The following is a 20,309-nucleotide window of genomic DNA, read 5'->3' on the forward strand; positions in this document are numbered from 1 at the left end:
CGTAAAATTCGTGAATAGTTCTTCTTATAACGTCTACATCAAAATAATTCAAAGCTACATTTTCGATGGTTTTCTTTCTCTGGCGCTTTTTAGGAGATTTAAATTTGGCTTTTGATTCACTACGAATTATTTTAACAGTCGACATCGATACGCCAGCAATTTCACTTGCTCGTTTTGTGACATGAGAAATTGGAACAAGGAAGTTGGTTCTAAGGATTCTTTTTCGTAGAAATGTCAGCACATTGTGCAATTTTCGAGTGCTACTGAAACTTTTAACACCAGAACTTGTTGACTGTAGTGGATCCATTATAAAAAATTAATGCAAAACACCGACAACAAAAATCAAGCTACTATGGCGACAAACAAGAAAGCACGTGATTTCGTGTGTTGTTAACCCATTCGTGCATTCTTGATTTCTTTCTTCCCTTCAACATGAATTGACTATTCTTGGCAATCTACCAAGAATAGTCTATTGTACGCCCACTGTTCTATGGACTGTGGGCGTACTCGTACTAATACTTACTCTCCTTTGCCGTTGGGGCCGGTAGTCTTCCGTGTTTCCACAACAACCTACACGAGTGTCGGTTTATTGCGTCTCTGGTTAGCTGTCATTTCTATTTTATACAAAACACGTTCCGAAACTATGGCTGCTGTTGGCATTACTTCTCAACTGGCAGGCAAATTTCAGGGATGTTTAATTGGCAGTTTGATAGGTGATTGTATAGGTGGCCCGTTTGAATATGTTTCTGTTTCCAAAAGTGAATTAACCAATCATTTCAAGAAGTTGATGAATAAGGATAAAAAAGGTACGGATATTAGAAGAATGCGAGATGTGAATTACTATCAATAATTATATATGATAAGTATGTTATAATATATTGTCGGGCAGAAGTCTGCTATAAGCAAGACCTCTAGTATAGTTTTGATCTAGACGAATGCAGTGAAACTTAAATTACACATTGATTATCACGTGTAAATGTGCTCATTAATTATTATTACGTGACACCTTGAGGGATTTCAAAGACTCATCGAGGGAGGGCATCTACTCTACAACTTTCCTTCTCCATTCAATCCATCAGCTTCAGAATAATGATACCTTTTTACATAAATCATAAAGTATAGAAATTTGAAAATTATAATGAGCGTTGTAAGGAATAAATATACACATTTTACTTAAGGATATGCATATTATTATTATTATTATTATTATTAACATCTGACCTCCATGGAGGTGGAGACTCAAACTCATCTCGGGAGGACTGATAAGCATGATGTTTATCAATCTACCAGATATGAGGAAAAAGTGATAGTGTATCGTTAAAAATTGTTTTATAGCTATATGTAGTTAAATCTGGGTATTGCTTTTCTTTATAACTGAGCATTGTGCCAGCAGTAGAGAGAATAGGAATTTCCTGTTTTATGGTTGAGAAGCTTTAATAAATTCAGTTTAATCCTTTATCCAAGTGTAAGCAAACAAAGTTTGCACCTCAAGTATCTTCAGGACTTGAGGCAACTCGTGATAAAGGTGGACTAAGCTCTCTAAGACAAGACAAGTGATGAGAGCAGTCATGAGAAGATGTTGAGAGATGGTAAAGGTGGACTAAGCTCTCTAAGACAAGACAAGTGATGTGAACTTAGTTCACCCTTACCATGAGTTGCCTCAGTCCTGAAGTATCTTCAAAATATCTTCTTTTTTTATAAGTGGAAAAAAATTTCCAATATCTTTCGCTAATCCAGAGTAATTTAATAATATGGTGAGATACCTTTTGGCAACTCATATAAGTAAATATGACTTCTCCATTACTTCCACCTTAGTATCACAACCTCTGGATCTGGCTCCCACTGACGAGACCTCAATAAAGGTCGAAACCGGTCTGGGTAGTCGCCCTTCCCTTAATGCATAGCATTATGTATAAGATTGGTAGTAGAGGTTCGGTGTAGTGGTGGAGACGAAGAATTGTACAATAGGTGTCCTCCCTCGATGAGTCTTCCTTGGAGGTGTCACGAATAATAATAATTATACGTGTCTGCAAGGAGATGTACTTTGCCTTATGGGAGATACCAAGACAAGTGATGAGAGCTTAGTCCATCTTTTCCATGAGTTGCCCCAGTCCTGAAGATAGTTCAGGTGCAAACTTTGATTGCTTATACTTGGATAAAGGATTAAACTAAATTTATTATAGTCTAACCAAATGGGAAAAAACTTCCAACATCTTTCTCTAATCCAGAGTAATTTAATAATAAGGTGAGACACCTTTTGGCAACCCGTATAGGTAAATATGACTTCTCCATTACTTCCACCTTAGTATTACCACCTCTGGGTCTGGCTTCCACTGACAAGACCTCAATAAAGGTCAAAACCAGTCTGGGTAGTGGCTCTTCCCTTAATGCATAGTATTATACATCTCCTTAAGGAGATGTGTTTTGCATTATGGGAGATACTTAACAACTGATGAGAGCTTAGTCTACCTTTACCATGAGTTGCCTCAGTTCTGAAGATACTTCAGGTGCAAACTTTGTTTGCTTACACTTGGATAAAAGATTAAACTAAATTTATTATAGTCTAACCAAATGGGAAAAAACTTCCAACAGGTTGAGAAGCTTAATAATAATAATAATAAAAACTTATTGCTTGGAGATTAATTGCAAATAGGTGTGTGTGTAGAAAATAACTTCTAACTGAAATCGAAATAGTTTACATGATATGAAGGCTTGCTACTGGTTGACAATGCAGATTCCTTTCTATAAGAGGTATGAATTTATTCTTTCTCCTGTATGGGTGTAAAGAAATGTGAGCAATGAACTATTAAATGAAAGGATAATAAATTATCCACTGCAAAGTCAGTCTCCATAACACAGTTGATTGATGATACCTCTCTGGTTAGAGAGTCCTTAATTTGAATCCTAGCTAGGATGTGAATAACCTTGATCAGAGCACATGCAATTTACATCATACACCGTGCACATAGGATTTATCACCCTATAAGAGCATTGATGATGATGATGAACAGCCTGTTTTTCTACCAGCTGCAGGGTGAAGGCCTCTCCCATTTCGGGAGGTTTGGGTCTACTTTTCCCATGGTGACCCAGTCCATATTGGGAGAGTGTATCTATACTTGGGTGAATGAATGTATGAAGGTGGAAAACAATCACAAACATCCATGCCTACTCGGGATTCAAATTCGCAGCCTCTTGGCTGGAGAGCGGATTCGCTAACCACTCGGCCAACCAGGTCAGCATCAGAGCATTAATTAAGCTTCAAAGATGCAATGTTACTTAGCCATTACAGGCTGTTGAGCGCAAGGGACAATAGGATATTTTATCAAGTAAGCCAACAGCATTTCCCTGTAAAACTCACAGTGAGAGCCTATATTTTCATGAGCTCTTGAATTCTTTTAAACACTTATGAAAGTATATACTCTCACTGTGAGTTGCCTAGATACTTCACTACTAAGAGACGTGGACTTTGCTGCAGGAACCTATGTGTTTGCTTTTATTAGTTCTTTTGATTAAGCATTTTGCTAGTCGCACTGAATTTTTTGAAAGTGTTTTATGCTGTATAGAGACCATCTTGAATTTTCTGTATTGCTTGATATGAAAGTCATAGAAAAATTATTAAATTTTGGAAGCAAAAATATAGTGGAAGAAAAATAATACCCTTCGAAGCAAACTGAATTAACCTAATTAACTAACCTATTTTTGTTATGGCAGATGTCGTGGCATATAGTAAGAGTAGAAATAGTATCCTTCTTGAACTTCTCCAGTATTTTTAAGTGCCTCTTTTGTTCTTTAGTATAACCACGTTTTTCTTTTTGAGATGTGTTTACAAATAACATGTTTAGGAGTATTTGAACCCTATCACACTGGATGCCTAAACATTGATTGGGATTTATGGATAACGGATGCATTGTAGAAAAGGAAATACCAGGCATCAAAATTAGTGGTAGCCGTGGGCACAAATCACTGGGGAGAAGAAGAATGTTGATAGAAACTTGACGAAGACTAATGTTCTTGGGAAAGTCGTAGGCATGTTGCCCAGATATGATATCAGTGAATTGAGAAGGAGAGCAGAGATAATGAATAGTAAGATGGCTGGGTGGTTGTGTGAGGCAAAGGAGTTTAATTTGTAAATCTTTGGAGTGAATTTGAAGGGGAAGTTCAAATGGTATAAAGCTGATGGATTACATTTGAATGGGTTTGGTATTGGGCATTTAGAAAGACTATTGTTTTCTTAGAAGGCACAGTCAAGAAGTTAATGTAGCAAATGATCAGTGTCTATCTGTGAAACAGGATAGCACAAATCAACAGATTGTACAGCAGAAGGAAGATGGATATGAGGTTGAAGATGTGGTTGCAGCAGCAGCACAAGGTGATGGAATGCATAAAGCTGAGGATGAGACAGGTAAGAATGGAAATCACAGTCAGGATCAGGGAAACAGCAGTGGTCAAACTGAAGAGAGAGAGAGAGGTGCAGTATAGCAGCCAGAATAGAGAATGTTGGTGCTGGTAGGATGGCCACAAACACACAGCGATTGTTATGCTTATACACAAATTTAAGGAGTATTCAAAACAAAAGAGATGACCTTGTAGCATTGGTTGAGACAGTATGCCCAAAAGTAATTGGGATAAGCGAAACTTGGTTGCTTGAGGAGAATGTGATATCGGGAATAGAATTAGAAGGATATATAATTTTCCAGAAGGATAGAGATGTGAAAAGAGGAGGGGGAGTGCTGTTAATGATTGCAGAGGAATTGTGTCTGCAAAGAGTGGAAGTTGAAGGTGCGTGCACAGATTTTGAATCTGTGTGGTGCGAAGTTGAAATGAACAGGTTAGTATATCTGGTAGGATGCTGTTATAGGCTAGAGAATGCAGAGAATACTGATTGTGAAATTCTTCGGCAAATTAGTTGGGCATGTAAAAAGAAGGTGATCCTGATGGGAGATTTTAATTACAGGAACATAGACTGGAAGGAGGGGATAGTGTATGGGAACAAGGAGAGCGAGTTTATGGAATTTCTGAAAGATAAGTATCTTAAGCAGCATGTGATTGAAGCAACTAGAGGTTTTAATGTTTTGGATTTGGTGATAACTTTACAAGATGTAGTTGTTAATGAGGTGTTGACACTGCTGCCAGTTGGTGAGAGTGATCATGAGGTACTTTTTGGGAAGTGATGAAACAAGAAAAGGTCATTGCCAAAAATGGATACATGTGGAAGTATAAAGCAGGTGATTATAGGAAGCTCTGTAGCCAGTTAGCATCAGTACTTTGCGCAGATGAGCTGAGAAGAAAGGATGTTGGCAATACATGGAAACTCATAAAGGTATCTGAAAAAAAGCAATGTATGACTGCATACCGAGGGTTAAGCGAGTAAATAGAGTTGGAGTGAAATGGATGAACAGCGAAATCAAGCAAGCTGTGCTGGAAAAGAAAATGTTATGGAGAAGGTACAAGGCAGTTGGTGGTGATCAGATCCATGAAGAGCATAAGGTGCAGGCTAGAAAGGTGATGAGTATGGTAAGGAAAGAAAAGGTGCAGTATGAAAGGAGATTGGCTGGTCAGGCCAAGGTTAACTCAAGGGAATTTTTCCGTTACATGGCAAGCAAGAGGAAGAATAATTGGTGGATATCATGGCAGCAGACTAACAGCTGCAAAGGATATAGTAGAATTATTGAATGAGCACCTTATCAGCGTATATCATACTGGTATAAATGATCCAGTACAATATATAGAAGAGAGACAAGTAAGCGAGGACGCATTGAAAGTGAAAGAAACAGAGGTGTATCAGATGTTGGTTGGGTTAGATGTGAATAAGGCTGTGGGAATGGATGATATATCACACGTATGCTTAAGGAATGTGTACCACAGTTGGTTATGCCCTTGACCTGGTTATCTAATGAAAGTCTTGCAATGGCTAAGGATCCTAAGGAGTGGAAAGAGGGCAAAATAGTACCACTTCACAAACATGGTTCTAAGACAGAAGTTTCCAACTATAAGCCAGTTTGTATAACTGCAATTGTGGTCAAGGTGTTGGAAAGATTGGTATGGAATAGAATACAGAATTGGGTTGATGGACATGGCATTCTTTATGAAGGTCAGCATTATTATTATTATTATTATTAAACAAGACCTCATGGAGTCAAAGACTCATCTAGGAGGTCCTTTTATCTCACACATATCTCATCATACCGGATCTTAAACACATTCAAACTCCTTGCAGATACCACACTCTCAGGCAAGGCATTCCAATCATTCACAACTCTGCACGAAAAAAACCTGCCTCTCACTCCCCTACTCACACCCTCTTTATACAGTTTCCAGGGATGACTTGGTTCTCCCCTGATCTCCCACTATTCTCTGTAGAACTTCTCCACCATTGATCCTATAACAACCCCTTACCAACTTGTAGGTCTCTATCATATCTCCCCTCTTCCTTCTCTCCGCTAGACTGCAAATTACATCTTTTCAATCTTTTCTCATACTCGACATTCCAGAGGTCAGAAACTACCTTAGTCAGTCGCCTTTGGACCCTTTCCAACATCTCATCCTTCTGAAAACCAGGTGACCAAATCTGGGCACAATAGTCCATGTGTGGTCTAATCAAAGCCTTATACAATGGAACAAGAATCTCCCTACTTCTACACGTCAGTGTCCTCCTCATCATTCCCAGAAGTCTTTGTGTTGTCTTCACAATTTTGGCGATGTGACCCCTAAATTTTAGATCCTTATCCACTATCGCCCCCAGATCTCTTATTTCCTCTACTTCCAACAATATATTCTCACCAAGCATAAAATCTGCATCCCATCTTTGTTTTCCAAATTTTAAAACCTTACATTTTGCAACATTGAACTCACATCCCCATTTGCTTGCCCAATCACTCAATTTATTCAAGTCTTCTTGCAAGGCCACAACATCTTCACTACTCTTTATGGTTCGTCCCAACTTTGCATCATCTGCAAACAACTGAATATCTCCATCCAAATCTTCGCCAATATCGTTAATATACAAGTTAAATAGTAATGGCCCTAAAACAGATCCCTGAGGCACTCCACTAGTGACTTTCCTTTTCCTGGATATTGCACCCCCATACACAACTTGTTGATACCTATCAGATAGCCAGTCTCCAATCCAATGCACTAATCTAATATCCAACCCCATCTGCTCTAGTTTGACTGTCAACTTATCATGAGGTACTCTATCAAAAGCTTTTGCGAAATCCAAGCATATTACTGTGTATCCTTCTCCTCTGTCCAAGGAAGCAGTCACTTTATTGTAATAAGTAAGTAGATTACTAAAACACGACCTCCCTTTAGCAAATCCATGCTGTCCATCAAAGATTATACCATTGTTGTCAACCCAACTCTGGATCCTAGTTCTCACAAGCTTCTCCAACAACTTAACCACAACACCTGACACACAGATAGGCCTATAATTTGATGCTTGAGTTCAATCACCTCCTTTATGAAGTGGCACAATCTTGCCCTCCTTCCACTCTTTAGGGACTTGACCAAGTGCAAGACTCGTATTAAAAAAATATGTCAAGGCAGGTGTCAACTCTGGCACATTCCTTCAGAATACGCGGTGATATATTATCAAGTCCCACAGCCTTATTTACATCTAGTTTACTTAACTCCCCAAACACCTCTTGCTCACTTTCAGTCAGTCTCTCCTCCCCATCATCAACTGCTCTTAATCTCTCCATGAAGTCACATTCACAAGATTGAAAGATCTTTATGAACTGCTCATTGAGTATCTCCACCACACATTCTGCAACAGCTGTCTTTATACCATTTCCTCCAATCAGTATCATCCTTCCATAATCATTCTTTCTTTTGCTGGCTACATATCGAAAGAACTCCCTAGGATTCTTTTTAGCTTCATTAGCTAACTGCTGTTCATACCTCTCTTTAGCTACTCTCACCAACCAAGTCACCCTCCTTGCCTGGTCTTTGTAGACCTCATGAAATTGGTTACTTCCACTTCTCTTATGCTGCCTCCACAATGCCCTTTTTCTGTGTATTGCATGCTTAATCTCTTTATTCATCCTTCTCACACCTACCTTATTTAACCTTCTCACCCGTGGTATACATTTAGATATTGCATCCACTAAATATTTTTTGAAAATCCCCCAAGCTGCATTGATCTCTTTTCCAGCTAACTCCTCATTCCATGCTACACCTGCAAGCTGTCTCCTGAGCTCTTCATAATCACCCCCCCTCCTTGTAGTTCCACATATACCCTTTTTTCACAGGGGTCCTTGCACTGCTGGCAACCACCCAAGTAATCACCTCATGGTCACTTTCACCAATTGGTGGATGATTTGATACCTCATTGATAATTACATCCTCCGATGAGTTGACCAAATCCAAGACCCTTAATCCTCTTGTGCCCTCTGTTACATACTGTTTGAGGTAGTTATCCCTCAAAAACTCAAGAAACTCATTTTCTTTACTTCCAGTTGCTATCTCTTCATTCCAGTCTATATTGCCATAATTAAAATCACCCATAATGATCACCCTTTTCTTATTTGCTTGACTTATTTGACTATACATTTCACTATCACCACCATCCACATTACCAGGTCTATAACAACATCCCACCAAGTATTTGATTCTATTCACCTCTATCTCACACCATACTGCCTCAAAACCACTGGCCCCATTTCCCTCTTGCATCTCTACCTTATATGGACATAACTCTTTCTCTATCATCAGTAGCACTCCCCCTCCCTTTTTATCACTTCTATCCTCACGAAACACATCATACCTTTCCATCTCTATTCCTGTCAGGATGTCATCCTCATCTAACCATGTCTCACTTATTCCGACAATCTCTGGGTGCACAGACGCAATTAGTGCAACCACTTCATCCGCCTTGTTTCTTATACTTCTAGCATTGGTATACAAACACAACTCATTTCTGGATCTACAGCTAGTTCCACTGATACCACTCGCTCGATGTGATCTCTCCATGCTGGACTGGGGCCATTTCCCTTTCTGCTTCTTCATTTTAGAACCCTTTGCAATTCCATATGTTTCCTTTTGATCTCTGATCATCCCATTACTTTCCTGCCTACACATGCTCTCACCTCTTCTTGGAGCATCCACCTTTCTCACGCTGTGTATCCCTGTCCACCCTGAGCCTCCCCGTTTCCCTGCTCCTCTTGCACACCCATTCTCTCATTTTCTATACTCATACCACTGACTTCCCCATTCATTTCCACTCCTTCAATCTCTCCTGTCTTACTCTCCTGCTCTTCCACATCACTCCCCTCTCGATCTGATTCATTCTCTCTATTCACTTCTCCACTTTCCAGCAGCAGTCTCTCCAAGCGACTCGCACCATAACCACTTGCAGTCCATCGCTCCCATACAGCTCACTTCGTCCCTCAAACTCACATTAACAAACTGAACTCCTATGGATTTGTAAAGGGTAGGTCTTTTTTTCATTAATTTACTTGCATTTTATGATAAGGTGACAAGTGTGTTTAGATAAGGGAGAATCATATACAGTGATATTCTTAGACTTTGCAAAAGTGTTTGATAGATTACCACATAAGTTGGTGTACAAGCTGCATAGGATTGGAATAAACAATCTCTGATCCTTAGATGGATCAGAGATTGGCTCTCTGAACGATACCAGCAGATTATGTATGATGGAGCAGTGTCTCAAAAAAGAAGGGTGACCAGTAGTGTGCCCCAGGGTTCTGTTCTTGGGCACCTGCTGTTTAACTTGTTTGTGAACAATATATCATGTTGACTGACTGGGGATCTTCAGTTATTTGCTGATGATGTAAATTTGGGAAGAATTATAAGTAGCACTGCTGATGCTGAATCCCTTCAGGAAGATTTGAATAGACTTTTTACTTGGACAAAAGAGTGGGTTGTAGTTTTAATATCAATAAGTGCAAGGTTGCATTTTGGAGTGCAGAAATATAAGGCTGTGTACTATATCAATGGTGCCGTACTGCAGGAAGTGGATGGGATTAGAGATTTTGGAGTGATGGTTGTTAGTAGACTGAAGTTTAGGGGGCATATTGCTAGGGTTGCACATTGTAGTGCTGCTATGATAAGAAGTACTCTAACATGCAAGGATAAGGAAGTGGTTGTGCCACTGTATAAGGCACTAGTCAGACCACACTTGGACTGTTGTGCTCAAATCTGGTCACCTGGTTTTCAATGTGATGTGGAGACATTGGAGAGGATCCAGAGGCAAGTGACTAAGATAATATCGGGACTTTGGAATGCTGGCCATGGAGAGAGGTTGCAGAGTTTGGTGGATAGGAGGAAGAGGGGTGATATGATAGAGATATTTAAGTTAGTGAGAGGATTTTATCAGATTAATCCAGAGGGGATTATAAAAAGAGTAGCAGGTGAGAGGGGAAGAACCAGTGGTCATTACTGGAAGTTATGTAATAAGTGTGGTGAAGAGAGTTGTAAGAAGTAGATTTTTCACGAATTGTCATTGAATGGAATGCATTACCAGAATGTGTTGTCAATGCAAGGAGTGTTAAGGACTTTAAGATTCTATATGATAAATATGTTGTTGGTTGAATGAATCTCCCACGATGAGTCAGTTGACTCCATGGAGGGTGTAATAATAATTTAAAGTATTCTCTGATTTTCAGTTTTTTGTTTTTTAAGGAGACAGGCTCTGCCTCAGAAGACTGGCACATAAATCAACCATTTGAAATAGTCCTGCTATGCTTGCATTCTTACAGGACCTTTCCTTTTCTTGTTTTTTGTTAACAAGCATCTACGGGAAGCATAAAAGTTTTACAACTTAATTATGCTATAGTGATTATGTTAATCTTATATAACTAGTGACTTCACTAATTCGTGTATTCATTAATATGAGCTTAATGCATGATGAAGATTTTTCTGATCCCATTCTTTTGTAATCTAGCTTTACGAAGCCATATATGAGCTTTCAGTTGAACTTATTATATAAGGTTGTATAACTGCTTGGTTTTTAAAAATTTTTCCATTTACTTATTGTAACAAACCTTCATGCAGTTGACGACAAAACATTAGAGATAGATACCTACCTACTGGCGTGTCAATTCTCCTCTGGTGCGAATAACAGCCTGTACTCTCCAAGGCATTGACTCTCCACATTGATCAGATGCCGGAGGATTGCCAGAGGTAATTCCTGCTATGCCTGTTGCAACATTGTCCATAACTGCTCCTTAGACATCAATCCTGGATACGTGGATCTGTGTCTCGCTCTGCAACTTCCCAGAGAGATTCGATCAGGTTTAAATCCGGGGATCTTGGGGCCCATTGGATGATCCCAAACTCAGATAAATGTTCCTCGAGCCATGCCTTGGTGGTTGTGACCCAGTGTGGCAGCACATTCATTCGCCTCTGGACCTTTTCCAATTGTCTGCTGAAACAGACCATCGGCTGCAGGATATGTGAAGACCATGAAAGTGTGTTGGTGATCAGCCAGCACATTTTGGTAGCTTGCAGCATTTAAGGACCTCTCCAGACACACTAAGGTACCTAATGTGTCACAACATGAGAAGGTGCCACAACCTCCTTGAACAGAGCTGACCTGGCATAACAAAGCCATGGCTTATGCTGTCGATGATACATTCATACCCTCCTCTCAGCTCGTTACAACTGATGAACGGAGTTCATCAGACCACTTGACTCTGGTCCGGTCGTGATAGTCCCGACACCAGGTTCATTGCTCAATGATGAGCTGTCAACAGTAGTACACGATTGGGGCAACGTCTCCTGTAGTCCATGGTATGCAGGATACCTCGCACTGTTCTCTTGATGATGCTGTTTGGACCTCCAACATTGAAACTGGATAATTTGTGATGACATTGTCCTGCAGTGGTCTGTATGAGTCTGGACAATCAATGTCGATCCTGATCATCAATGTCACGTGGTCAGCCACCATTTGTTCACTGGGCCCTGGTAACATCCATTGATGGTATACTTACAGTAGACCCTTGATAAAGTTGCCCTCGAGAACCTAGAGTTCTTACCACTTGGGTGATAGAATGACCCATCTGTCTTGCACTGATAATACATCCACGGTCAAAGTAGCTGAGATCGCCACTTCCATTTTTGATGATTGCAATGCATTGTTGGGAAGCCCCAATGTCTGCCTATTTATTCTCTGCATTCAGTTTGGGTATGTTTCACTCTGTATAGAGGATGTCAGTGTCAACTTCCCATCAGCCCCTTGTAATGTTTTGTCAGTTGAGTGTATATCTGTCTTAAGTTTTATATAAGAAAAGGAGAGCTCATCATGGGAGGATGCTCTACTCCACTCTGCTAAATACATCTCACCCTCTCCACTATTTAATTCTCCTACTACCACACTACTACTGTCCATCATTGCCAACTACGGTATTTTCTGTAAATTGCATGAGTATATTGCCATGCTCTAAAAAAAATTATCACAAAAATCTGTGTAATAAATTTTTTTTAACATGCTGACTTCTTGGTTTACTATTTGTGTCTATTGCTGTATAATGTTTCATAAATTGCCAAATTGACATATTTTGCTTGATTAAAACATGTCAGCAGTAGACCTGCTCTTTTAACAAATGCTAGTAAAGAAATGTTTTTGTCATCAATGAAACTCTGGTTAAGTTGACAACCAGATTCATTTGTGAAAATCCTCCTTCACATTCACTTTCTAAAATTGGTCATACTGAGAACATTCATCAAATGCTTCAATTTTTCTGAAACTGGCTTTTCAGTAAGGTATTTCTGGAAAGAAAAAAAAAAACTTACAAATTTCAAAATGTACCTCATTCTTATGTAATATCACTGTTAATAAAGATTCTGGTATGTTGTTCTGTCTCAAATAGGCAGTGGAGGTTGATGAAATATGGATAAGGTACATTTCGCATTAATACTTCAATGTGAAGTATTTATTACTGCTGTTACTTTTGACCTTGTGTTTTGTTGTGATCTCTGTAGTAATTTTGTTTATATGTAGATGCTATGGAACTTAATCTTTGTACATTGCATATTGCTTACAATTTTCTTCGACTGTTTATGTATAGCTGTAACCTTTACTATGGTGCAATATGACTTTTTTTTTTTTTTTTTGTGCCAAATAAACTATAAACCAACCAACCAACTGCACTCTCAATGCAGAAAAACTTATTTTTTCTCTCTTATATAGTTTATATAGTACTTTATTTTGTGAGTACCAGGAATGGCATCCTTGGCCTAATCATTCTTGTTTTGCCATATGAAAAATCTCCCACACTTATTCAGGTAAATACCTTTCAACAGCTTAAATATCTCAGCTCTTGTCTTCTATCCATCAGAGTTTATAGTTTGCTTGCCCTCAGTCTGCCTTTATAATTTCGTTATTCACTTCTTTGTCCTCTCTTCATTCCCTTCAAATCCCACTGACAAGATCTGAGTACTCCAGAGTAATCCACATCTGGACTAATCTGATAAGAGTTTTATATAATAGAACCACTACCCTTTTTTCTCTGCTGGTCAGTGTCTTCCTCAATATTGTTGGGTTGATATCACAAGCTTTGAAATATGTCCTCTGAACTTGAAATTTGTATCTACAATCACTGCAAGATCCCTTGCTTCTTCCGCTTGTACACTCTATACTCTCTTATACTGCTTCCCCATATACATTTCTCTGATAGCTATCAGAAAGCTAGTTACTAATCCAATCCACCAACCCAAAAACTGCAACTTAAAATACCAACTTGTGTGGCATCCTATCAGATGTCTTTGCAAATTCTAAAACTGAAAGTTTGTTTTTTAGTTTCATCCACTTTTTTTGTTACTCCATTATAAAAGGCAACCAGACCACTAAAACTAAAACCCCCATACAGTATCTCATTTTCATCAATCCATTCCTGTATTTTACTCTTGACTACTTTCTCCAAGACTTTGACAATGACTCCTGATATTCTGATCGGTTGGTAATTTGTATCAGCTGTCTTGGATCCTCCTTTATGCAATGAAACTGTTTTCCCCTCTTTCCACCCCTTCAGGACTAAACCAGACCCGAGACTCAGATTGAACAATATGGTCAAGGGCACTGACAATTCTTTAGTCGCTTCATGTAAGACTAGTGCTGGTATATACCAGTCAATCCCACAGGTGTATTCACATTAAGGTTTTGTAATAGACTATTCACCTCCACTTCATTCACCACAATTCCCGTATAAACTAATGGTTCCTTCATTCCTTCAATGTCACCACCCGGATGATATACTCTTGCAAAGTGCTAACTCAGTAATTCCACTATATCAACTGATTCAGTGACCTCCCTACCATCGGCATTCCTTAAAATCATTCTGTCGTATACAGTTTTTCTCTTACTTGCAGCATATCGAAAAAAACTGTTTGGAATTCTCTTTAGCTTGCATGGTTAATTCCCTTTTGCTTTTCATACCACACTCGTCACTCTTCTGGCCTGCGCTTTATATTGTTCGTGAGCCTGCAGGTCACCTTTCTCCTTAAATTCCCTCCACAGTTGTTTCTTTTTTTGCAGCTCAAGCTTAATGGTGTTATTCATCCATTTAACCCCAACTTGATTTACTATTTGGACTCTAGGTATAGAGTCAGCCATTACCTCCTGCAAATGCTCCTTGACCACTTCCCATGTACTATCAACATCCAGCCCTTGCAGTTTTACATGCCAAGGCACTGAACCAAGCAATCTCCTAAGCGTTTCATACTTACCAACACGGTAATTCCACATGCACCCTGTCTTAATTGAAAATTTCACGCATTTAGCCACTCCCAGGTCAGGACCTTATGATCACTTTCACCAATTGGTGGCAACATGGTCATATTCATTACAGTCAAATTCTCAGATGCTATTACTAGGTCAAGCACTCTTGAACCCCTAGTATTTTCCATTACATGCTGTCTCAGATAGCTATCCCTTAATAACTGCATAAAATCCAGTTCCTTCCTCACATGTGTCCTCTCCTCCTTCCAATCAATGTTACCATAGTTGAAATCCCCCATAATAATTTCCCTCCTTCCACTCATTGCATCAATTTGTTTATGCATACTATCTCCACCATCTATTCCATCACCTGGTCTATAGAAGCACCCAACTGTATATTTTGTTCTGCTAGTCTCAGTCTCACACCAAATAGCCTCTAATAAGCTAATTTCACTGTTCTGCAATTTAACTTCTATTCTCCTTGGCTGCAGTTCATCAGCTATCATCAATAACACTCCTCCCCCCATTTTATTCTCTGTCCCTCCTGAACACACTATACCCTTCACATTCTATCCCCGCTAACTATATCATCTTCTGTCAGCCATGTTTCACTAATGCCAATAACCTGTGACCAGGAAGAGCCAACCAAGGCCAAAAATTCTTCCGTCTTGTTCCTAATACTCCTGACATTAGTATATATGAAATTCAGAGGTCCATTTGTCCCACCCCTATCTTGATGCTTTATACTAACTATCCCATTCTGATCTCTTGTCCTTTGTACTAGCTCAGGCACATTATATACATTCTTACAGTCAACTGCCTCACTGATGCCTGCATACCCTCTTCCCCCCCCCCCCCTAATGGTTCTAGTTTCCCTGATGTTGCACATCCACTTTCACTTCATTCAGCAACACTTTTTCCAGTCTCCGCACACCAAATCCATTCAGATGCAAGCCATCTATCTTGTACAAATCCTTTTGCCCATCAAACTCACTCCACACGTCCACAAACTCCACACAACATCTTCTGCATAACCTGTGCATAGAGTCATTTGCAATGATGATGGTGATAGCATTACTAAAATCTTTCTGAAGAGAAAGAGAGAGAGAGAGAGAGAGGGTCTAGGATTGGGGTAAGGATTGATTATTTTTTTGATGCTGTGAGAACTGTAGCCATTAGATAAGATGGTGTGGTGTATATGATGTATATAAATTCTGCTGTAGGAGAGGACTTATTGGAACAAAGTTTATAGGCTTTATTAGTTAGCATTGTAATGATTCCATATTGTTGAGAGGGAAGGGAATAATGGGAAAGTTTGTGAATGTGTATACTTGTGTGGATGGGCTTCTTGTGTACTGAAAAGGACAGGTTACCATGGGGTAGGTGTGTGTGTGTGTGTGTGTGTGTGTGCGCGTGTGTTACCAAGGTGTCTGGAAAGGCTAAACCTATGAGTTTCTTAGTTTCTTAATACCGGTAAATACAATAAAAAAAAAATGGACGTCATTCTCAAAGACTGCTTAGAGTTTTAGATATGACCCCATTAATTTTTGATCTCAGATCAGAAAACTGAAAAGTCTTCTAAAAAGTTTTTTCTTAGCCAACTGACATCATAATTAAACCTTTCAGTCCCCTCCCTCTCTCCCCAATATACAAATTATAAAAGAATAAACCCAATTTCCTCCTAAAACCTATAGTAGATGCTACAAATTCCCCATCCTATGGCAAAACAGTTAGGAAGCTCTTTACCTCCTGTCCCCCCTACACTGATCATACCACTTCTTATAAAAAGTTATCCATTTTAAAACTTTTATTGAGAATTTAATGTTAAATAATACAAATATTTTGGTTAGCTTTGATATCACATCACTGTTAACCAATATTCCCTTAAATGACACCTTATCATTTATAAAGAAAGTTTTTCCTTCTGATATTACTGATCTCTTTTCTTTTGCTATCCATTCTGGATATTTCACTTGGAAGCACAAAACAGATAGTGGGTACCTCTGTCTATATGGGTTCTCCCCTCTTACCTTTCCCTTGCTAATTTTTTGTGGAATATTTTGAAAAACAACTTCTTGACAGCCTCTCTCAAACCTTCTGTCTGGTTAAAGTATGGGGATGATGCATTTTCTATTAGGCCTCATGACCCAGACACATTAGACTCTTCTCTCTCTCTCTCTCTCTCTCTCTCACCTCAATAGTCTTCATCCTAGACTCCAGTTTACCATGGAAAAAGAAACTAATAGTAGTTTAGCCTTTTTTAGACACCTTTGGTAACAATGCCTACCCAATGGACCTGTCCTTTTGGTATGCAGGAAGCCCACTCACACAGGCAAATATATATATTCAAAAACTTTCCCATCATTCCCTCCCCCCCCCACTCCTCAACAATATGGTATCATTATAAACTAATCAATAGAGCCTATAAACTTTGTTCCAATGTGTCCTCTTTTATAGCAGAACCTAATCATATACACCACACCTTCTTATCTAATGGCTACAGTTTCCACTGTATCAAAAAAAATATTCAATCCTTCCCTTTCTGAAGTCCAGAAGTCTAACTCACCTTTGCTTTTCAACCTACGGTGAGTTAGCCATCTTGTACAAAGGTGACAGGGTTTTTCCTTCCAAAAACTTGAGTGTTTCATCAACAGACAAACTGGTTATAAGAACACATACAGTTAAGGATCTCTTTCCTCTGCAATTCTTGTTTAATTTTGCTGATCACCCATTTTACTCAAAATCAATATCTTCTTCCATTGAGGTATACAATCTGCCATTGCTGACAATAGTTTATTATTCTTAAGTATTTCTGATATGCACTACTAAAAAATTCGTCAAATTCTTTCATCCGTTGTATTGTTGTTAGTTGGTTTATAAGTCTGTTATAATTATCTGTCATATCATTCCAGACATTCCTTCTGTGTTGATACTTATTTATGCCTCTTCATCTTCCAGGTCAGGACAACATGGTTACTCTCGCTGGGAGCAAGCATGATATCTCAGTTACAATCAGAGTTTTGCATTTGGTCATAGCTAGGTGATGTTATGAACAAGTCCAAAACTCTTGATCCTCATTTGTAAATAATTAAAGACAGAAACTGAAACTTATGTGACATAAATTTATTAGCTGCATATTTATTTTTTCTGTCTTTAATTTTTTACACACATGTGACAGCTTACTTGCCTATATTGAAGCACTTGATCCTCATATTTACTCCTCCATATTCTGCTGAAGACTTGTCCTTCAAGAAGTCCATATATATATATATATATATTCTGTTCCATATTATTATACATTAGTTGTTTATACAGTTTATATTGGTATAGTTGACATTCCCATAATGATTACTCACTTTTCACTTGCCAAACTAATTTACCTAAACATTTCTTGATTATCACTATAATTTTTTTTTGGTCTATAGCAATTTCCCAACAAATATCTGTCCTATCCACTTCTACCATATACTCTCTGAGCTATTAGTTTCATTTCCATCTCCTGATTTTCTACCCTGGAATAGCATAATTTGTCTCTAATCCTAAGTAACACTCCACCACCCTGTTTACTTTTCCTGTTTTGCTGAAAAATGCTTTCCCCTTTGATTTCAATCACTGTTAGAACAACCTGCTGCATCAATCAATTTTCTCCTATACCAAATATTTGGTGAGACTGAGTCAGTGCCACAAACTCATATCCTCTATTCCTGATTCTCTGGGCATATATCATCATCAGTTTCCTGATATGTACCTTCAAGGAATGTTCAGGCTGCTTTGATATCACTACGTGATTAAGTTTACACTATTATTAATTTCTGATCTGCAATTTATTATTATTATTAACACCAGACCTTCATGGAGTCAAAGGACTCATCGTGGGAGGCAAGCTGACCTCTACTAATCTACTTGTATTGCACTTTTGTTGTCCTTACCAACTGAGTCATTGTTCTAACTTGCTCTTTATACTCTTCATGCAACTGATTATTACTATTATTCATCTTGTCCTGTCTCCAAAGTGCCTTCTTCTTCCAGATTCTGTTCTTAATCCCCTCATTCATCCATTTTACATTATCTTATTCACCCTTTTGACCTTTGGAATACATTCACACATTAATACTGTCATTTCTCAAGCAGCATCTATTTCCTTACTACTAAACTCCTCCTTCCATGCTTGTATGTGGTCTCCTAAGTTTGACATAATCATCAACCTTGTAATTTCACATATATCCTTTTTCACAGAAGTCTTCATGATCACTCTCACCAGCTGGAGGGAATTGTAAAACCCACACTCATAATTACATCCTCTGATGAAATAATCACTCTCGATCATTACGTGCCCTTTATTTACACTTCCTGAGATAGTTCTCTTTCAAGAACTCAGAAAGATGACTATCTCAGGAAGTATGCAAAGGAGATAACATATTGACTGAGAGTTTTAGATCTGATCGTTTTGGTGCTACTCAAGAAATTCATTTTCCTTATTCCCAAATAGTATCTCTTCATTCCAATCTATACTGCCATAATTAAAATCATCCATAATAATGACCCTTTTCTTATTCAGTAACCCAAGTTGCTTATACATTTCTTCATTACCACCTCCACGTTCCCTGGCCTTGAGCAACATATAGCTAAATATGCCTTCCTGTCAACTTCCATTTCACATCAAGTTGCCTCAAAACCATTGCCATTATTTCTCTCTTTCAATTCTACCCTATGTGGACATAATTCCTCTGCTATCATCAGCAGTGTCTCCTCCCTTCTTGTCTTTTCTATCCTTGCAAAAAACTCTGTACCCTTCCATTTCTATTCTGTTAGTAGAATGTAAAATGTTAGTAGCAAGAATGCCCCTTGGAGGATGAGTGCTTGTCTGATAGAAAAAGGGGGGACAGTGTTGAAGAGCAGAAAAAAAAAAAAAAAATAGTAAAGTTTTGAAAATGCCAATGAGCAATTTGATGAACTTAACAATCGATGGTAAGAAAGACAAATGTAGTATGAATGTAGCGGAAGTTGAAAAACAGAGTGCAATTAAAGGTAAGGTGTGCGAGCACACCTTACCTTTAATTGCAAGTTTTTACACCTTACCTCTTTAAATTAAAATTTTAATTTTAATTTAAAGAGCTTGATGCCGAATCAACACGTATAGCTGGCAATAAAATTGAGAGAGCGAAAATGGAATGCAAAGTTTGAAAGCTGAGTTGGTTAAGATGAGACAAGAGATGAAATGGATGCAGAGTGAAGTTAAGAGAATTTGTGATATGTATGTAAGAGCATAAATGTTGAAAACAAATTATATCAGTATGAATGAGGTAATGAAAGACCCGTGAGTGACGTATGGAGGATTCGATTATTAGAGGTGTGGTAAATGAGAAGATGCACGTTTTCCTGGAGGTAAAATGAATAGAGTAATTGGGACGTTGGATATGAGGAGTAAATAAGCAAAAGAGTTGGCACTGGTAATAGGGACAAATGACTTGATTGGGAACTAGGAACATGTAAGATTGGATATCAGGAAATTGTTGAAAAGGAGTAAAGATAGTAGCGTGATAGGAAATGTAGTCAGTGTGTTGCCCAGGTATGACAGTGATGAAATGAGGCAGGTGGTATCAGTGAAATTTGCTATAGAATCAGAAACGAG

At 38.6% G+C, this 20,309-nt stretch overlaps 1 protein-coding gene across 2 annotated transcripts in view; it reads left to right on the plus strand.

Moving 5' to 3' along the window:
• The first annotated feature begins 231 nt into the window (after positions 1–231).
• LOC150110534 (ADP-ribosylhydrolase ARH3-like) overlaps positions 232–20,309 on the plus strand; it is a 171,376-nt gene continuing 151,298 nt past the window's right edge. Inside the window, exon 1 of one of the 2 annotated variants that reach the window (XM_090394609.1) lies at positions 232–806. In XM_090394609.1, coding sequence (XP_090250735.1) covers positions 491–806 — 316 coding nt within the window. In that variant the 5' untranslated portion in view covers positions 232–490. The remainder of the gene's footprint in view (positions 807–20,309) is intronic. The other variant, XM_090394604.1, reaches the window with a different exon arrangement.

Source organism: Typopeltis vanoorti, chromosome 1 (genome assembly GCF_054136105.1).
Source record: "Typopeltis vanoorti isolate ZY-2024b chromosome 1, IOZ_Tvanoo_1.0, whole genome shotgun sequence".
In the NCBI taxonomy this organism is placed as follows: domain Eukaryota; kingdom Metazoa; phylum Arthropoda; class Arachnida; order Uropygi; family Thelyphonidae; genus Typopeltis; species Typopeltis vanoorti.